The 21,208-nt window shown below is 47.8% G+C and overlaps 1 protein-coding gene across 1 annotated transcript in view; it reads left to right on the forward strand.

The window, feature by feature from the left end:
• Positions 1-21,208, forward strand: part of MDGA2 (MAM domain containing glycosylphosphatidylinositol anchor 2) — a 209,427-nt gene that overhangs the window by 112,780 nt on the left and 75,439 nt on the right. The window contains exon 7 of the mRNA XM_050975522.1: positions 14,316-14,645. Within this exon, the coding sequence (XP_050831479.1) occupies positions 14,316-14,645 (330 nt within the window). The remainder of the gene's footprint in view (positions 1-14,315; positions 14,646-21,208) is intronic.

Raw genomic sequence — 21,208 nt, forward strand, 5'->3', positions numbered from 1 at the left:
TGTTCAGCATTCAAAATTCCATGTTCATTGTTCAACATTCAAGGTTTAACATTCAACATTCAACATTCAATGCTCAACATTAAATATCAAACATTCAATGTTCGACGTTTAACATTCAGTGTTCAATGTTCAGCATCCAATATTCATTGTTCAACATTCAAAATTCCATGTTCATTGTTCAACATTCAAAGTTAATGTTCAACATTCAACATTCAACATTCAACACTCAACATTAAATATCTAATATTCAATGTTCAACATTCAACTTTCAGTGTTCAGCATTCTACATTCATTGTTCAACATTCAAGGTTTAATGTTCAGCATTCAACACTCAATGCTCAACATTAAATATCAAACATTCAATGTTCAGCATCCAGTGTTCAGTGTTCAACATTCAAAATTCCATGTTCATTGTTCAACATTCAAAATTCAATGTTCATTGTTCAACATTCAAAGTTTAATGTTCAACATTCAACGTTCAACGCTCAACATTAAATATCTAACATTCAGTGTTCAATGTTCAACTTTCAGTGTTCAGCATTCAACATTCAGTATTCAACATTCAAAATTCCAATGTTCATTGTTCAACATTCAAGGTTTAACATTCAACATTCAACGCTCAACATTAAATATCAAACATTCAATGCTCAACATTAAATATCTAATGTTCAATGTTCAATATTCAAAATTCCTATTTTCATTGTTCAACATCCAAAATTCAATGTTCATTGTTCAACAGTCAAGGTTTAATGTTCGACATTCAGCACTCAATGCTCAGCATTAAATATCAAACATTCAATGTTCAGCATTCAATGATCAGTGTTCAACATCCAAAATTCCATGTTCATTGTTCAACATCCAAAATTCCAGTGGTCAACATTCAAAATTCCAATGTTCATTGTTCAACATTCAGGGTTTAATGTTCAGCATTCAACACTCAATGCTCAACATTAAATATCAAACATTCAATGTTCAATGTTCACCAGTGGGGGTTTCCTCTGTTTCCAAATGGTCCTGGTTGGACTAAATCTTGAAGGTCTCTTTCATCCTTGATGATTCTCTCATTCCGGGATTTCTGGTCATTTCTAATCAGTTATGGGATGAATTAGTGTTGGTTTCCAAGACTTCCAGAGTTCCTGTGCTGGGATCAAAGCCCTGAGGTGGAACAAGGGTGGTTTGGTGCCTTTTTGTGTTGGGTGATGCAGCAGCTTTTCCATGCAACGTGGAGAGGAATTGGTTTGTTCAGCCTGGATTGGGCTGAGGGGAGACTTCAGTGTGGTCTTCAACATCCTCCTGAGGAGCAGCTCTGACTGATGGTCCCTGTGACAGGGACAGGAGCCAGGGAATGGCTGGAGCTGGGCCAGGGCAGGCTCGGGTTGGATATCAGGGAAAGGTTCCACTATTCCAGAGGGTGCTGGCACTGCCCAGGCTCCCCAGGGAATAGGCACGGCCCCAAGGCTGCCAGAGCTCCAGGAGCATTTGGAGAGCACTGCCAGGGATGGACAGGGTGGGATTGTTGGGGGGGGGTCTGTGCAGGGAAGGATTTGGACTCCATGATCCTTGTGGGATCCTTCCAATTCCATGGTTCTATGAAATCATCACCAAAAGCCTTGGATGCATCCCAAGCTCCTGGAGTTCTCATTGCCTCCTTCATCTCTTCCTCCCTCCTTATCTGAAACTGTTCCTGAAATCAGGGCTGGGAATGTCCTCCCTGGTGGGGAGCTTTAGATTGATCCCTGTGCTTTAATTCCAGGAAATATCAGGAAAAGGGTCTGCCTCTTGTGAAAATGAAAGAGGGGGGCTTGCATAACAACTGCTCCCGGGCTGAGGGAATCTTTCCCTGCTCATTTATTCCTTTCTGGAGAACCCCTGGGACTCAGGGAGCTGGTTTGGATACAGAGCTGGATTGGCATCATCAGAGAGGATTCACCTCCCTGAACCAAACCCTTCATCTGAACCTCATTTTCCACCATCTAATCTGGGAACGGCAGTGAAACATAAACTCCAAACTGTAGGAACTTGAAAGAGTAACCTGGGATTAATCAGACTCAGGAAAAACTGACGGACAAAGAGCCAATGTGGGTTTCCATATTTCATGGAAACCACAACCCCTGCTCACTTCTTACTGCCCAGCATCTCTTGCTCTCCAGCAGGATGAGGAATTAGGAGCTATTTCTGTCCCGGGGGTCAGGGAGGGAGCGTTGGATCAGCCTGGATTGGATCACGAGATGGGCGTGGATTTATTTAGAATGCTGTGTTTGAATTTGAATTTCTGACATTTGGCTCCGAGGTTTTGTTGTCATTCCTTGGCTCAGGAATATGAATTTGCTGGGATTTACACTGGGAAGGGGAATTGAGAGTGGAAAACAGCTCAGAATAAGGACAAGGAGAGGAAGCACTGGGTGTGAAAAGAAACCTCAGTGTTTTAATTGACCCAGCAGAAAGTGCCAGCCAGCCCAAAGGAAAAGCCACATCCCTAAATCCCTGTAGACACAAATTCCATGAGTCATGGCATCGTAATAAAAATATTAATAATATTTTCCCCCGTTTTTATTTAGAGAAGACGATGCCTGGGAGATGCAAGATGTTGAACAAAGTCTCTTTAAAACACTCCAGGTGTTTCTTTTTCCTTTTCCCTCTCTTTTCTGTGGCCCTGTTAATGCTGAGAAGGGACCACAATGAGAAGAACCCATTAAATAAACGAAGCTCAGCTCCTTCCTAGCCCCAGTTTTATTATTTCCCCCTTATTATTTCTGGTAGGTGGGAAAAACTCCTTTAGAAGGAAAAAAAATCTCCATTCCAGGCTTGGGTTTATCTTTGTGGCAAGTGATGCTGAATTGGAGTGAAATATGAGAGAAAAGCAGAGTTTGGGTTGACTCTGTGTGTTTATTTCTCAGTATTTTGCCTCATTTCTCTCTCACTTCAGCTCATTTTGCTGTTGTGGGTCAGGATTTTCACACAGCAGCTGAGGAGAGAAGAGAATTTGCTGGAAATAGAAACTTCCATGCCAGGCAGGAGAAGCATTTGGTAAATGGAGTTCCCATCTTGTGCCAGGTGCACCCCGAATCCCAGGATTCAACAATAATCCCCCAGTCTGACCCAGAAATCAATCTTCCCTCAAGGCACCAGCAGGGCTCCAAGGAAATTTTTTTCCCTGGAAATTTCTCTGAATTTCAGTGTCTTTATCCGAGTGTGCCTTTGTTGTCTGTGCTCTGTTCCACGAATGAAGCATCTCCATGGATTTTTCCGGATGTTTTCCTGTTTTTGTGGCTGCTGGCCACCCACACCTGACTTCAGAGGTGGAGAGGGACTCGAGACAAGGAAGGTGTGGATGTGTTGGAGGAGGCCACAGAGCTGCTCTAAGGGCTGGAGTCCCTCTGGAGCCAGGCTGGGATAATTGGGAATGTTCCTCTGGAGAGGAGAAGGCTCCAGCGAGAGCTCAGAGCTCCTGGCAGGGCCTGAAGGGGCTCCAGGAGAGCTGGAGAGGGACTGGGGACAAGGATAGAGGGACAGGAGCCAGGGAATGGCTCCCAGTGCCAGAGGGCAGGGATGGATGGGAGATTGGGAACTGGGAATTCCTGGCTGGAGTGAAGAGGACAAGGGGAAATGGCTTTAAACTGGAAGAGGGTGGTTTGAATGGGATATTGGGAATGAATTCCTGGCTGAGAGGGTGGGGAGGGGCTGAGATGGAATTCCCAGAGAACCTGGGGGTACCCCTGGATCCCTGAAAGTGTCCAACAGACAGGTTGGACAAAGGGGCTTGGAGCAGCCTGGGATAGTGGGAGGTGTCCCTGCTCAAGGAAAGGATGGAAATGGGATGGGATTTAAGTTCCCTTCCACCCCAACCATTCCAGAATTCTCTGGTTCCAAGGTGGCTCCTCCATCCAGTAAAGGAGGAAAATTCTGGACAACATCCTTGGAGGACACCTGCACATCAGATGGGAACACAGAAAAGTTTTCGGGCTGTAAGTCAAGAGCCCTGGCAGGGTTGGGAAGGGTGTCAGGCTGTGTGAAAATCATGGAACAACAGAACTACTGAGGCTGGAAAAATCCTCCAAAACCATCGAGTCCAACCCTGCCCCGGCACTGCCAAGGCCGCCATGTCCCCAAGTGCCACATCCACCGGTCTTTAAATCCCTGCAGGAGTGGGGACTCCATCCATTCCTGGACATCCTGTTCCATTGATTCCCTCCTGAGGGAATCCCATTCCCATCTTTTATCAGATCCCTCCTTCTTTGCCATTGTAACAGCAGCACATTTTTAATTCCATTCGACTCTGCCTGTGTGACTTTCACCTTCTGGGAAGAGGAAACCTCATTCCTGGAGTTAATTTTTCCGAGGGGTGGGATTCCCTGTCAGTTGAAATAGGAAATAATGACCGTGCTCAACAGCAGCACAAAAGCTCTTTCTGGACAAAAAGCACTCCAGGGAAATCTCTTTTTAAGGCCAGGATTGCTGGAAATACCTCTGGATTATCCCTTTAAAATCTGTGTGTGAACTGTAGGCGTGACTGCTAAAAAATAAATTAAGGCATGAAAACAGGAGGAGGAAGCTCAGTTTGGGAAATTAATGAACTTTTGTTGCTTTCTTAATTAAACAAAAATCCTGGGATTTTGTTCTCTACACCTGCCTTCCTTCTGCTTTCCTGGTTTTTATCCCAAAGCTATTTTTAGGAATTTCCCTTGGGGTGTAGAGGAGTAAAGGATAAAATTAAGGCTGGTTGGACATCAGCACCTCTGGAATGTCCCCGGATTGCAGCAACTGAAATGGGAGCAGGGCCCCCGTGAGCTGCTGAGCCTGGGAAAGGCTCTGGAATTTTATCCCAGAGGTGGAATTGGGGTTTGGTCACCCAGCAGGTCACTCCTAGCAGGAGGGTGAGCCATGGCACGTCTGGAGTGGTGGTCATTGCCTGGAATCTTCTGGGATTGGCTGGGAATTCTAATATCCTAAAATGTTGGATTTTCCATGAAACTGGTGCAAGGAGCTTTTTTCAGTCTTTCTTTCCTCTCTGTATCCTGGGAAGGGCTCCCAAGAGACAGAATTGAATAAATTTTGGAATGTGGGTCTGGCACATGTGGTCACTGCCTGGAATCATCTGGGGCTGGTGGGGAATGCTAAAATCCTAAAATGTTCCTTTTTTCCATGGAATTGGCAGAAGGGGATTTTTTTTTCCCATCCTTTTTTTCCCCCTTCGTATTCTGGGAAAAGCTCCCAGCAAGTGGGAGAATGGAATAAATTTAGGGATGGGGGTCTGACACATGTGGTCACTGCATGGAATCATCTGATGTTGGTTGGGAATTCTAAAATCAAAAAATGTTGGATTTTCCATGAAACTGCCCAAGGAGCTTTTTCACATCCTTTTTTTCCCCCTCACTATATCCTGGGAAAAGCTCTCAGGAAGCAGAATGGAATAAATTTTGGGATGTGGGTCTGGCACATGTGGTCACTGCCTGGAATCATCTGGGGCTGGTTGGGAATGCTAAAATCCTAAAATGTTGGATCTTCCATTATACTGGAGAAGAAGGGGTTTTTTTCCATCTGTTTTTTCCTTTCTGTATCCTGGGAAAAGCTCCCAGCAAGTGGGAGAATGGAATAAATTTTGGGATGGGGGGTCCATGGTGGCCTTGGCTCGATGATCTCCAAGGGCTTTTCCAGCCATAATAATTGTGATTTTCCACCTTTTTTCCTGGCTGGAGAATTCCAGAGGCCTTGACAAATATCCTCAGGCATCTCCTCCATGGGGATATTCCCTCTCTGATGGGATTCCAAAAGGTTTTACCCAAGCAAAAACCTGATCTCCTCATCCAGGGCGTTCCTACAGCCATAAATTCCCAGTGTGCTCCTTAAAAGTTTACAGCTCTGGGAATGAATATGGGGAAAAGTGGAGCTCTGGCGTTGAATAAATCCATTTATTTTTATTACCTGCCCCAGGCTCAGGCCTGTGAACCCTTCCCAGGCTGGAGGGTCATGGATGAGTTCATAAAAGGCTCTCCAATAAAAACGGAGATGGTTTATTGATCCTTCTGCCCTTCCATTAGGACTTCCAGGAATTTTTATGAGCAGGAATTTGATTTTGAAGGGAGCTTCTTGCTCTGGAGGACATCATGAGGAGCCTGTTGGGCACCACGTGTCTGGAAGGATTTATCAGAAGGGATTTCAGGATCATGGGATCCCTCTCCTTGTGTCCGGGTGGACACATTTTTTCCCCATTTTGTCCCGGGGGTGCTGGGGACAGTGGCTGGACACGAGCCCAGGTGTGGCCAGGTGGGAAAGAGGCCAAAGGCACCTGGATTGGATCAGGAATTGTGTGGGAGCAGGAGAAGGGAAAGGAATGTCCTGATTGTCCCCTGTGCTGGAACTGCTGGAGCACCTCAAGGGCTGTGTCCAGTTCTGGACTTCTCAGCTCTGGAAGGACCTGGAGGGGCTGGAGCGCGTCCAGGGAAGGGAAGAGAGCTGGGAAGGGGCTGGAGAATTCCTGAGGGAGCTGGGAAGGGGCTGGAGAATTCCTGAGGAGCTGGGAAGGGGCTGGAGAATTCCTGAGGGAGCTGGGAAGGGGCTGGAGAATTCCTGAGGGAGCTGGGAAGGGGCTGGAGAATTCCTGAGGGAGCTGGGAAGGGGCTGGAGAATTCCTGAGGGAGCTGGGAAGGGGCTGGAGAATTCCTGAGGAGCTGGGAAGGGGCTGGAGAATTCCTGAGGGAGCTGGGCAGGGGCTGGAGAATTCCTGAGGAGCTGGGAAGGGGCTGAGCCTGGAGCAGAGGAGGCTCAGGGGGCCCTTGTGGCTCTGCCCAGCTCCTGCCAGGAGGGGACAGCCGGGGGGGTCGGGCTGTGCTCCAGGGAACAGGGACAGGAGCAGAGGGAACGGCCTCAGGCTGGGCCAGGGCAGCTCAGGGTGGGCACAGCAGGAATTTCCCCATGGAAAGGGGGCTCAGGCCTTGGCACTGCCCAGGGAGGGTTGCAGTGCCCATCCCTGCAGGTGTCACCTGGAGGTGGCACTGAGAGCTCTGGGCTGGGCACAAGGTGGGCACTGGGCACAGCTGGCACTCTGATCTTGGAGCTCTTTTCCAGCCCCAGGGATTCTGTGAGGTTTAGATTGGATATTTGGGAACATTTCTTCCCTAAAAGGGTTCCCCAGCCCTGGCACAGGTACAGGGTGGAGTCCCCATGCCTGGAGAGGTTTAAATCCCTGTGGATGTGGCACCTGGGGACATGGGGCAGTGGTGGCCTTGGCAGGGCTGGGGAATGGTTGGATGAACTCTGAGGTCTTTTCCAACCTTCATGATTCCATGGCTCCATGAATATCTGTCCTCTGGAGTCCCCAGCCTGGAGATGTCCCAGGAATTCCTGGAGGTGGCACTGAGAGCTCTGGGCTGGGGACAAGGTGGGCATTGGGCACAGCTGGGACTTGGTGACTTTGGAGCTCTTTTCCCTCCTTGATGATCCTGGGATTCTGCTGGAGACAAGGATAAAGGTTATTCTTACTCTTGATTGGCAGAAGTTATCAATTACTAAAGCTGATAATTGTTTTGGCAGGGTTTGTGCTGCGCTTTAAATATTGCTTTAGATCCTGGCTGACAACACACAACAAGATCTGGGGACTTTTACCAATATTTCCTTTTTGGCAGAGAAAAATTTGAATTTTTCCAAGTTTTTCTCCTCTTGGCAGGGGAGGAAACCAAGAGGAGAAGGATGAGCTCACAGTGGTTTCTCCTGATGTTCCCGAGGTGCTTTGATGTCCTTGAAATGTGTCTTAAGACGCTTTTCCTGCTGCATCAGGCAACTGGGACTGGGATTTTTAGGTCTTTGCCCAATCTGAGAAACAATTTTGGGAATTTTTATAGGATCCTGATGTGGTTTTGAGGTATTTAAGTGTGGGAGAAAAAGCGTTGAAGGGAAATGCATCCCACATTGGAAGAAATCCAGGCTCTAGGGAAATCCTGAGCTCCAACAAAGCTTCTGAACCACCCCAAAAACAGGAATAGGGATAGTCCAGTGTGGAATCTTGGGAATGGGAGTTTGTCTGGGATTGGGAGAATGGCTGAGTCTCGTACAAAGAGAGAAATTTTCCAAGGGAACACTTTGGAGCAGGAAAACTCAGCAAGGTTTTTTTTTCTTTTTTTCTTTTTTTTTCTTTTTTTTTTTTTTTTTTTGGAGAGCTTTGGCACAAGAATTAAACTTTTCAAAGGCCCTGGCAAACATCCGGCTGCAACATTCCAAGGATTTAAAATTTGTTTGGCAAGTGCAGAGCCCACTGGGTGTTGTGGCACCTTCTCTGAAGGGTTTCATTTATATCCCAATCCTTGTCTGGCTTGTGACAAGACTCCAGAATTCCCATTTTTTTGTAGGATGGAGCAGCCCCAATCCACTGCTCCAGCCATGCATCCACGTTTTGGCAAGCTGGCATTTTGGAGCTTAGGAAATATTTTGGCTTTTCCTCCCTTTTTCTTCTGCTTGGGGCTTTAAAAGGAACAAAATTCCAGCTGCTAAGTTGTCCCTGTTTCTTCTTGGTCAAATTCCTGCAGTTTTTGGAATTTCACCCTCACTTGAATGTGTTGGGATCTCATCCATGATCCATCATCTAAATCCCCTTTAAATCAGGGAGGAAACAGAGGAAAAAGGGAAGGACACAGCAATTTTTTGTCCCCAAACCCTGTGACCCCACTGGCACAGCTCCTGGCTTTTCCTGGGAGCTGAGGGTGGGACTTGGTGAAATTTCCATTCCTGGAGTTCTTCACACCTTGGAAAACCCATGGTGTGAGCTGGAGATCGGAGAAGGAACCTCCTGAGCTCAATCCCACCTGGATATTTCTTGGAATTACGGAGTGGTTTGTGCTGGAAGAGATCTTAGAGATCATCCCTTCCCAACCCCCTCCCGGTGCCGCCGATTTCCGTAGAATCTTTCCTTCTAAAAGCCGTTAAAAGAGGAACCACGCTGAGCCTCTCCCCCTTTGATCTCTCCTTCATCTCTTTAACGGATCAGATTTGGAGCAAGTTGTAAACTGAAATTTTCATCATTCAAAGGAATCCAAACCTCCCCCTCCTTCAAAAGAGAGGCTCCGAAAGGAGCCGGGAGCTAATTAAGCCGAGCACACGGAAAAACAGGAATAAAAAACCCTTTTCTTTGCAAAATTAGCAGCAGTTTCTAAAAGTAGAGACAAAACCTGAAGTCTCTCCGTGGGATTTGCATTTAAATTGGAAGTGGGAATGCATCTGGCCTTGGAAGTGCCAAATAATTACTTGATATTAAAAAGTTTGGAGATGCTTTAGGAGAAGACGTTTGACATCTTAATTGTTCGGTGAGCTGCTGGAAGTTCAGGATTTTAAAATCTTCCAGCTCAAACCGTGTTGACAGGAGCAGAACGAGCTGGTGCTGAAATGTTGGGAACGTGGAGCTTTTTTTAGCAGGAATTTGCTTCAGGACTGTCTTGGGATGCAAAGGGAACGCTGGGGAAGCAGCATTTTCTCAGTTACCTCAGAGTCTTTTCCTCATGGATTGGGAAGTGTTGGAAGAGGCTGCTCGGGGTGGGATGGGGTCACAGTCCCTGGAATTGTGCCCAGAATGTGTGGATGAGGACAAGGGTTAGTGGTGACCACAGAGGTGGCACTGGTTGGTGGCTGGACTTGGTGATCTCAGAGGACTTCCCCAGCCTGAACAATTCCATGATTCTAAATGCCCAGTTTAAGGAATTTGAATTTTGTGAGCGGTCCAAGTTGGAGTGTCGTCCCTGAAACTCGGACTATTTATTTCATTGTTCTCTTTTTTAAATGTTTTTTTAATTTTTGATTTCCTTCCAACCCAGACTGGTCCTTATGACCAGAATTCCATCCAGGGCTGGGCTCTGCAGGACAAGGAAGGTGTGGATGTGTTGGAGGAGACCATGGAGCTGCTCCATGGGCTGGGAATGTTCCCCTGGAGAGGAGAAGGCTCCAGGGAGAGCTCAGAGCCCCTGGCAGGGCCTGGAGGGGCTCCAGGAGAGCTGGAGAGGGACTGGGGACAAGGGATGGAGGGACAGGAGCCAGGGAATGGCTCCCAGTGCCAGAGGGCAGGGATGGATGGGAGATTGGGAACTGGGAATTCCTGGCTGGGCTGGAATTGCCAGAGCAGCTGGGGCTGCCCCTGGATCCCTGGCAGTGCCCAAGGCCAGGCTGGACACTGGGACACCCTGGGACAGTGGGAGGTGTCCCTGCCATGGCAGGGCTGGCACTGGGTGGGATTTATGGATGCTTCCAACCCAGATCATTCTGGAGTTCCGTGCTGAGCCGATATCCACAAACTCTGTTATTTGGGGTGTGGTTTTGCTCTTCCATTCATAATTAAGTTTTTCAATTAAACCAGAAATCTGTAATTTCCTCTCCATTATTTTCCTCTCCAATATTTTCCTGGTCCATGACAGCAAATGTGAAATTTTTGGCAACCACAAATCTGAGTTTTTCCCATTTTTTCTCCACAGAACAAGGCCAAAATATATTTTCATGTAAAGAATGAAGTTTAATGACCGCACTGGGATAATCACCAGTGAAAAACATCGTTTGGGCAGTTGTTAAAGTGTTTGGATGAGGGAATTTAGGGAATCCTGGAGAATGTTAAAGACAGACCCAACTTTATTGCCCACAGCCAAAATAAACAAAAATTTGGTGTCTCTTCAGAGCTTGGGATAAAAACTTGGATTTTCCTTCTCTTGATTTGATAGCAGTGGACAAATTACTGCCAAGAGAGCAGGGAAGGATTTCTGAGGGTTTTTATTCAGTGGGAATGAGGGGTTTGGGCAGCAAATGGATCCATTGAGGCTGGAATTCCAGAAAAAAATAAATATGGATTTCAGGGCTCTTCCTGTGTGGGGTACTGGAGGAGATTTTGTTGTTCCATCCATTGTCACATCATTCCAGGATGGTTTGGCCAGGCTGGATGGGGCTTGGAGCAACCTGGGATAGTGGAAGATGTCCCTGATCATGGGGTTGGGATTGGACAATCCCTAAATCCATTTCCAACCCAATCCATCCTGGAATTCTGGGATCTTTGGCCATTTCCATGCTGTGTCTCTGTAGTCCATTGTCCCTAAAAAATAAGTGAGGAATCCTTCCCAGGATCACGAACTCTTTTTTCCACATGTGAGAAGGAAGCAGGAAGGGATCAGGAGCACCTGGAAAGGTTTCCTGGCTTCTCTGACCCAGCTCACAGTGAGATCCAGGAGATCACAGAATTCCCAGGGATTTTGGAGGATCCTGGAAGTGAGGTGTGGCTGGGCATGAAATTATTGGAATATGGGAAATTTCCCGCTCTGGGTGCTCAGGAAAAGGGCCAGGCTGGGTTCTGAGCTCTCCAAACCTCCAACATCTACTCCAAGACCGTGCAGGGCTCCACATCTGCTTGGGTGGAATTCTCCTCCTGCTCACTGTGAATGGGTCAAAACAAAATTGCTGACAAAAAGTGAAGGCAAACAACCAAAACGACTCCAAACCCCCCCAGGGGAGGGCACAGAAGGTGCCTCAAGGGGCCTCCGGCTGCTCCAAGAAGGCTAAAGCCAGAAATTTGGAGTTTTGCTGCTCCATGGCCCTGTTGTCACGCATTAAACACAGACAGAACCATCAGCAACCACAAATCTGAGCATTCCCTGAGTCCTGCATCCACTTGGGAAGCAGCAGGGGTCCGTAATTCTCATGTCAAAGCCTAAAAATGGTGCAGAAAATGGTGCAGAACTTGATGGATTTAGCGGTGCTCTCTGAGCCGTTGGAAATTGGTGAGGCAGGAACGTTCTGAGGCATTAAAGGAAAATTTGGGGTTGATCAGGGAGGGGGTGGGGAAAAAAAAACAACTGAACCTGATGAATGCAAATAGGCCTTGCTTGAGATCCTGAACTGCATTTGATTACTTTGAAAATATAATTAATGAGGGAGGGCAGGGACTGTTTGTGAGGAGTTTGAGGACAAAAGTTGTTTCATCTCGGGCTGTTTGATCACATCCTCGTTCTTTGGGGCCTCTTTGGAGCGAGGCTGGCACTTTGCTGAGTCTCAAGGAACAGTTTCAGATTTATTTGCGCATTTGCTGCTCCTTTGCAGCTCCGTGGGCTGGTGACATTCCCAAAAATCCGCTGGGAGGGGTCTGCAGCAGCATCTCCCGCATTTTGCTGGTTAATCAGGGAATCCTGGAATGGTTTGGGTGGGAAGTGACTTCAGAGATGATTCCATCCATCCCTGCCATGGCAGGGACACCTCCCACTGTCCCAGGCTGCTCCAGCCCCAATGTCCAACCTGTCCTTGGGCACTGCCAGGGATCCAGGGACAGCCACAGCTGCTCTGGGAATTCCATCCCAGCCCCATCCCACCCTTCCAGCCAGGAATTCCCAATTCCCAATATCCCATTAAATCTGTTTAAGTTTATAACCATTCTCCCTTGTCTCTGCCTGTGTAAAAACCCCTTAACCTTTAATTTCTATTTAATTTCTGTGTCGCACCCCACGAAAACTTCTCAGCACCCAGCTGGTACCACAGAGACAAAATCCATGGCCTGGCTCAATTTTCTTGGCATTTTGGAATGCCCTCCTGGAAATTTCCTCCTGGAAAGGAAACAGAGATCCGGGAATCTACAGCTGAGGAAAACCCAAGCCACTGTTTTATGGGTTTGCTGGAAGGAGGAAATGATACAAAAAACCCTTTTTCCTTCACCTGGTGGGTTTGTATCAAGCTCAGCTCAGGTGTCCCCAGCGTGGTGGAAATCAGGAAGGTCTGAAGGGATTTTGGAGACCTCATCCAGACTTGTGGAATGGTTTGGGTTGGAAGAATTTTAAAGACCATCCACTTCCAACCCCCTTCTGCTTGCAAGAAACAGCTTTGACCCAAACTTTGAGGTTCTGCCCCATTTTCTTACCTTGGAATTTGTGCTTTTCCACAAAGGAAAGTTACCCTGACTTCCCTGCTAGACTTTGTTCGGTTCCAGGCAGGAGAAACTGCTGAAAATCCAGAAATAAAAATAGTTTATTGAGGTTAGGAGCGACAAATTTGGGCTGAAACGTCGTGCTGGTCGTGCCCATCGAGTTCTTTTTTGGTTTTCCCCTGCCTGAAAAGGATCTGCATGAAATATTGAGGGGGTTTTTGTGCCTGTGAGCATTGTTTGTGCTGTTATTTCCACGCACAAAACAAAGCTCAACTCGTGCCTCAGAGTTTAATTCCCTGGCAGTTTCCAACTGGTTCCTCCTCATGATTCCAACTTGGTCGTGCTGGTTCCTGGGAATTGGCTGAGATTTTCCCGAGGGAAGGAGAGCGGCTCGGCAAAGAGAAGCGGGAAAAATTCCATTCTTGATTAAAGCCATGGAACTCCCTTAAATCAATAGAAGTAAATGAATAATGTAAATAAATTAAATAATTAATGAATAAATAAAATCAACCAGTCGGATGCTTTTAAGATGTGGTTGGAACTGAGGAGCAGCATCCAGAAATGAAGCTTTTCCTAGAAAAATCCTAAATTTTCCATTCTCTCCTTAAAAATGTTGCCTTTCTCAATGGAGAAAGCCTCTCCTACCCTGTGGGACTGAAGGTAAATAGCTCAGATTTAGGCTTTTTTCTCCCACTTTGAAAAGACAACCAAATAGATAAATAAATAAATAAATAAATAAATAAATAAATGTGAATTCTTTTCTTAGCTCTGGAAGCGCAAATTCTTTTCCAGGTGGTGAGAGAGCTCCTTCAGCGTGGAATTGGCAAGTCCTTGTTTAAGGACCTACTGAATTACCAAAATTGAGTTGGAGTTAGCAAAACTGAGTTGGAATCACCAAAACTGAGTTAGAATTACCGCACAAAAAAAGCTCAGCCCCCCTGCCTCGGAGTTTAATTCCATACCAGTTTCCAGCTGGTTCACCCTCATGATTCCAAGTTGGTGCTGTGCAGATTCCTGGGGGTAAAATCAAACCCTGTGGCTGCTGCCCCTTTAAAAATCATATTTAGGCCTCCAGCGTGTCTCCCTGATTTTTTAAGATTTTCAAAGCCTTCTGATGTTTACATTCTTGTCACAAACTTTCTCACATCCTTTCTGTAAATAACTTATTGGTTTCTGTAAATAACTTATTGGTTTCTCTTTTCTGGAGGAAGAGAAGTTTGATGGGCTGTTGGTTTGTCCAGTGTCATTGGGGAGGTGGCACTGTCACCCTCCAACCAGCTGTCACCTTTGGGAATCAATAAATGTTGGAGTCAGAATTAAACTTGCCCTCTTTTCTACCTTGCAGAGCTGCCTGTCCATGTCATTTTATTTCGTGTCCTGTAGCAGCACAGGCGAAGCCAAATTTCCACTCGATTATAGAAAATGTCTCTTTTTCCCTGTGTTCCAGCCTTAAAAAAAGGACGCTTTTGGATCACCCCCGACCCGTACCACAAGGACGACAACATCCAGATCGGGCGGGAGGTGAAGATCTCATGCCAGGTGGAAGCCATCCCCTCGGAGGAGCTCACCTTCAGCTGGTTCAAGAACGGGCGGCCCCTGCGCAGCTCGGAGAGGATGGTGATCACCCAGACCGACCCCGACGTGTCCCCAGGCACCACCAACCTGGACATCATCGACCTCAAGTTCACGGATTTCGGGACCTACACCTGCGTGGCGTCCCTCAAGGGAGGCGGCATCTCGGACATCAGCATCGACGTCAACATCTCCAGCAGCACGGGTGAGGGGAGAGCCCTGGGGCTGGGCTGGAGGGGGCCAGGGCACCCCGGGCTGGGGAGGGCTCCCAGAATGTTCCAGGGGCTGCAGGGAGCTGGAAAGGGAATGTTCATCAGGAGCTGAACATCTGGTAGGAGATGGGGAATGGGTTCAAACAGAAAATTGGGTGGGAAGTGGGAATTCCTGGCTGGGCTGGAATTGCCAGAGCAGCTGTGGCTGCCAATGGATCCCTGGCAGTGCCCAAGGTCAGGCTGGACACTGGGACACCCTGGGACAGTGGGAGGTGTCCCTGCCTGTGGGAGGGGTTGGAATGAGGTCAGTGTTATTCCTAAACCACTCTGGGATTCCCTGACCCTTGATCAGGGAATCAGAGAAACAGAAAAATTCTTGGGTTTATTTTTATCCAGTTTTTATTTTCTCCTCCATCCTTCTGAGGTGGATTTCTCATGGAGACAAATCCCACGTGCCCAGGCTGCCAAGTGTCACCCTTCCCCAAAAACAGACATTTATTTTTTCAGCCTGTTGCTAATTCCAGCTACATTTGCCGGTGGAACAGACAGCTCAGAGATAATTAAATACCTGTGAGGTTGTGAGAACAAATAGCTGGGCTGGAAAGGGGAAACCCTGCCAAAAACCCTCCTGTGCAAAGGTCTGGGGCTTTTCTGCCCCTAATTAGAGAGTGGAGAATGCTCCTAATTAGAGAAATTAGAGAGTCTGAATTTGGGGGAGGTGGAGCCATAAATGGGGTGGGGACAGAGAAATTCCTGGTGGGACCTCATTGCTTTGGTCACTGTTCCTCAAATGTGATCGGGGGCTGAGCTGCTTTGGTCAAACAACAGAAACCTGAGGAAGTTCCCTGTTGGATCATTTTTGGCCATGGAGCTGCTCTGGAGCCAGGCTGGGAGAGCTGGGAATGTTCCCCTGGAGAGGAGAAGGCTCCAGGGAGAGCTCAGAGCCCCTGGAAGAGCCTGGAGGGGCTCCAGAAGAGCTGGAGAGGGACTGGGGACAAGGACAGAGGGACAGGAGCCAGGGAATGGCTCCCAGTGCCAGAGGGCAGGGATGGATGGGAGATTGGGAACTGGGAATTCCTGGCTGGGCTGGAATTGCCAGAGCAGCTGTGGCTGCCCCTGGATCCCTGGCAGTGCCCAAGGCCAGGCTGGGCACTGGGACACCCTGGGACACTGGGAGGTGTCCCTGTCATGGCAGGGCTGGCACTGGGGGGGATTTAGTTTCTTTTACATCCCAAACCATTGCATGATCCCATGATTTGACTATCAGGAAAAGAACTGAGAGGATTCTTAGAGGAGAAGAGCCAACTTTGGAATGATGGACGAGCATTCCATGCGGACTTTGTCACCTGCCTGCCCAGGTGGAGCAAACAGTGCTGGGTGTGCACTCATGCATCCAATAACTACTGAATTCCCTGGACTTCCTTGGGAATCCTTGGGAAAACTGATGGGATTTCCTGCAAACATCCATTAGTTGGCCATTCCTATCAGCTCGCCACAGTCCCTGCAGGAAATGATGAATTCTGTCACCCCTTAAGCTTCCTGTCCTGGAACACTCCAGAAAATCAGGAAAGGGGGAAGAAGGAAATGTGGAATTTGGGCTCAGCCTTTTGCAGCATCCTGAAAGGAATTCTGCTCTTGGAATGACTTCATTACCCAGCCAAGTGGAAGCTGAAATAGTTGCAGTGCTTTGAAGGTCATTAGTGATTCATCAAGATTCATTACTGCTCTGCTAATTAGGAACAGAAGGCCCAGGCACAAACACATTTCCCAAATGCCACGACTTGCAGGGTTTATTAACATCCCTCTGGATGTCTGGGATGGGGGGGAATTTCCTCTTCCTGATGTGTGTGCAGCTCCTCCTGGAGTGGGGCAGGATCAAATCCTAAGGAAGGAGGAAATCCATGAATTCTCCAGGAGGCTGGGAAGGGACGTGCGGCTCTGGAATTGCCCTTGTTCAGCAGGAATATTTTCTTTTTTCCCTTGACATTTTCAGCAGGAAAAACCCGGATTTATGTCCTGAGTATCTCACATAAATGGACCTGAAGGAATCCCCTCGCTGCTCCCCCCACGTCTCAATAAAATGGGTCAGGGAGGAGTGGGAATCGAGACCCAAACGTGGAATTTCTGCCCTAGGAAAGCCCTGTCATCCATAAAACCCACCCTGGGCAAATGGTGCTGAGAGCCAGCCGGGGTTCTTCGGGATATGTGGGATCATTCCATGGAAACCTGGAGGCAGGAGATGCTGAAAAAGCAACAAGATGTTAAAAAAGCAACGAAAACCTCAATGAAGTGGGTTTGTGGTAAGAGAAAAGAAAGAGGTGGATTGGAGGGTGTCAGCCTGTGCAAGGGATTCCTTTCTCTGCCTCAAATGTTGGATTTAAGCAGGAAGAGTCAGCTTTGGGATGGGGATGGTTTGCTCTATCCAGGACACTGTTTTTATTCCCAAAAATCAGCATTTATCCCTTCTGGCTCCTTCCCTTTTCTCCTTTTTCCTGGAGACACCGTTGAGCAGGGAAGAGATTTCTTATTTTGGGGTATTTTCCTTTGTTTTCTGGTTTTGCTGCTCTGAATTGCCACGGGAAGGTCTGGAGGAAGTGCTGATCCCTCTTTTCCTACGGGAATCCTTCCTGTGGCTCATTCCCACCCCCTGGGGGCACAGCCAGGTGTCCCACATGGAAAAACATCAGACAAATTCCTGCCCTTGGGATGAGCCTGAGGTTAGGCTGAGCTTTCACCACCTCAGGATGGGAACGTCCCGGAGCAGGACATGGATTTTGGATGAGCACGGGGTGTTCTGGAGGCCTCCAGATCTCATGGAATCGTGGAGTTATGGAATCATGGAATCACAGAATTATGGAACCATGGAATCACAGAATTATGGAAGCACGGAATCATGGAATCACAGAATTATGGAATCACGGAATCATGGAATCACAGAATTATGGAAGCACGGAATCAAGGAATCACAGAATTATGGAATCACGGAATCATGGAATCACAGAATTATGGAATTAAGGAGTCATGGAATTATGGAATCATGGAATCACAGAATTATGGAATAATGGAATCATGGAATTACGGAATCATGGAATCACAGAATTATGGAATCAAGGAGTCATGGAATTATGGAATTCCGGAATCATGGAATCACAGAATCATGGAATCACAGAATCATGGAATCACAGAATTATGGAAGCATGGAATCAAGGAATCACAGAATTATGGAATCACGGAATTATGGAAGCATGGAATCATGGAATCACAGAATTATGGAATCAAGGAGTCATGGAATTATGGAATCGTAGAATCACAGAATTATGGAATCAAGGAAGCAGACAATTATGGAATCATGGAATCACGGAGTCATGAAATTATGGAATCATGGAATCACAGAATCACGGAATCATGGAATCATGGAGCTGTTTGGGTTGGAAGGGATCTCTGAGTTGGAAAGGGCCACCAGCTCCAACATTTCCAGGGATAAAGTTGTCTTTCCAGAAGTTCTGCTACATCCAGGCAGAGGAATTCCTGGAGAGCTGCTCCGTGTGAGGCTCTGCAATGTGCAAAGGGCTTCCCTGCCGAGCTAATCAGCTCTCCATTAAATAATGAATTAATTAAAGCTCCGGGCTGCCGTTCCAGGACCTGCAGCCGTGATCCTGCGGTGCCACAGGAGCCCTCTGGTCATCCCGTTCCTGCTTTGATGAGACATAAAAGGGACCTTGATTCCAGCTCCAAATGTTTATTGGAATCACAGGCCTTGCGTAACGAGGGTGTGGGGTTTGGGAGGTAATTAGTGGCTAATTAAGATATTTGTAAACCTTAAGCACCGTCCAGAGCGGTGGTTGGTGGCAGAGGCCTTTGGTTATTGCAGCAAATGGATGGGTCTGGTGAGCTGTTATCCTTGGAATTTATCTTGGGAAGGAGCAGGGAGCAGAGGGGACAGAAAAACGCTGTATTTTGTTACAAATCTCTGTCTTTTATAGCTCTGGTTTTGTGTTAAATGTGCAGAATTTTTCTTGTTGGCTCCATCTTTGGGAGCCCCTTCCTGTCCTGCTCACAATCCCTTGGGGAATCTGATTTCTCTGGGATAAATCCACCCTCCGTGGGCTGATTCCAGCAGGATTTCTGGGAGCTGACACCCCCTGTGTGGCAGAGTCTCTTTGTTCTTCTCCAGAGGGCTGTGGATGGACTCCTCATCCCGTGGCTCTCCTCATCCATGGATGCTCCTCAGCACGGCTCCTGAAAAAGCGCTGGAATTAATTTCCCTAATTTCCTGCTGGCTCTGCATGTTCTGGGTGTTAAATGTTCCTCTTTGCTCCGGCTGCAGAGCAAGGTGGTGGCTTTAGTGCTGTGTTCCAAGCACTGATCTTGGAATCATTTCCCTGCCTGAGCAGAATTTTTGTCCAAAAATCAGGATCATCCCAACCCTCAGGATTGGACCCTTTGTCCAAGGCCTCACCATCGCTTCAGGGTGAGAGGAAACAGCCTCGGGGGTGGATTAAATTGGATCTTAGGGAAAATTCCTTCTCAGAAAGGATGGAAAAGTCTGTCCATGGAAATTCCCTTCCCTGGAATAGTTAAAAAAAAGGTGTGGATGTGGCACTTGGGGTTGGAGGTGACGGTGGTGCTGGCTGATGGTTGGACTTGGTGATCTTGGAGGGCTTTTCCAATTTAAAGGATTCTTTGATTCCACAAAATCCATGGTGGATATCGTGTCCTCATGGGCAGTTAGGAGTGGTTTGTGCCCCAGAAAACATGGAATTACCCCTTTGGGATTGGGACCTTGCCTGGGGGGACACAGGAACAGGAATGATGGGAAAACATCTGTGAAATCCAGCCAGGAATTGCTGACAGGCTGTTCCATTTCCCTTCCACACCAGGGCCTTCATGGACCCTCTTCCATGGGGATGAAAGGGTAAAGGAAATTCTCCCAAGTTTTCTTGGCTTCAGCTGCTTTTCCAATCATTTTCCTGGATCGGCAAATCTCCCCCCCCACAGGCTCTTCTCCCACCTTTGGGCCCCTTCCAGCAGCAGCTCCTGGGTGTTCCCCAACATTTCTCCCAAAAAACCAGAGCAGCTGAGCAGTTCCAGCCTCTGTTTACAGACAGAAGCAGCATAATTATCCCTCAGGAATAATTATCCCTTGCTGCCCTTCCTGGGCGGAATGATCTTGCTCAAATCTATTTTGTGCCCCGGCTCAGCCCTGACTTAACTCCAGCATCACGTCAGGGCATGAATCATGAGCTGGGCCCAAACTGCAGCTCTCAGGCTGAGGATGATTAATCCTGGCCACTCAGCCCTTCAAATTCATAAATATTGCACAAGCAGGACACACAAATAACTTTGCTCTCCCTTCCAGCCGGCACAGCGCGGATTCCTCAATATTCCTGAGCCAGGCTGGGCTTGAATTCCTTGGATAATGTGAATTGCAGCAGCTCCTTGGGGAGGTTCTCTCTGGGAGATCTCCAGTTTGGATGGTTTCATCATGTGCTGCTCAAACACTCCTTTGCTGTGCTTGATCCCAATTATCAGGATGAATCCATGTGGAGCAGCCTGGCCATGTTATCCCAGGATTTTTCCCTGTTGCTGACAGGGATCACTCCAAGGAAATATTTTCCTGAAGGCTCCCGAGGACACAGAAGTGACAGCAGCCCCCAAAATTCCCAGGGAAGAGCTCAGCACTTGCGAGGCCACCACTTGTGGGGGCTCCTTGTCCCCCTCTGATTGTCCTGGAATCATGGAATGCTTTGGGAAGGGATGTCAGAGCCCGTCCAGGCTCCGTGGGCAGGGAGGCTTTAATGGGATCAGAGCGCCTCTGAAGGATTTCTCTGTCTGCAGCTTCTTCCCTCTGCCAACAGCTCTCTGGCATTTAATTAATCTGTCTGATCCGTTAATTAAGCTGGAATTTGATCCATCAGGACTTCAGAGAGCTCGAGTAGAACTAACAACACCCAGAATACACCAGGAATAAACATATGAGGCTCAGGAATGTTGGGTTTTTTTCCCCTCGGAAGTGGCTGTCTTGTCCTGTCCCTGTTCTCCTCTCGTGCTGGATCATGGATCCTCTGGAATTCCAGGGGAACTGCCGCAGGAGAGCAGCTGGAAGAGTTCCTGCCTGGTTTTACTCTCTCCAGCAGCAGGGATGTCTGTCTAGGGAGCAGAACAAAACGTCAGGGGACAGGACAGCAGTGACCTCCTGCCACCTCACCTCGTGCTGGATCAGCCGCCCTGGGAGGCCGAGTTGTCTCAGATGTTTTATTGAAAACCAGGGTTGGACAGAGATCAGCAGAACCTGCTCACCACGGGCCACTGCCCACTCACAGGGTGACAATGTGGCTTTAAACTGGTGCTGCTCGAGTGTCACCAAGGCTGTTTGTTCTCCAGGTGTCACCAAAGATGTTTGTCCTCTGAGTGTCACCAAAGCGTTTTGTTCTCCGACTTTTGATCTCCAAGTGTCACCAAAGCTTTTTTCCCTCTGAGTGCCACCAGTCTTTTGCTCTCCAGGTGTCACCAAAGCTTCTTGTCCTCTGTCACCAAAGCCTTTTGTTCTCCAGGT

This window comes from Serinus canaria, chromosome 5 (assembly GCF_022539315.1).
Source record: "Serinus canaria isolate serCan28SL12 chromosome 5, serCan2020, whole genome shotgun sequence".
Taxonomy (NCBI): Eukaryota; Metazoa; Chordata; class Aves; order Passeriformes; family Fringillidae; genus Serinus; species Serinus canaria.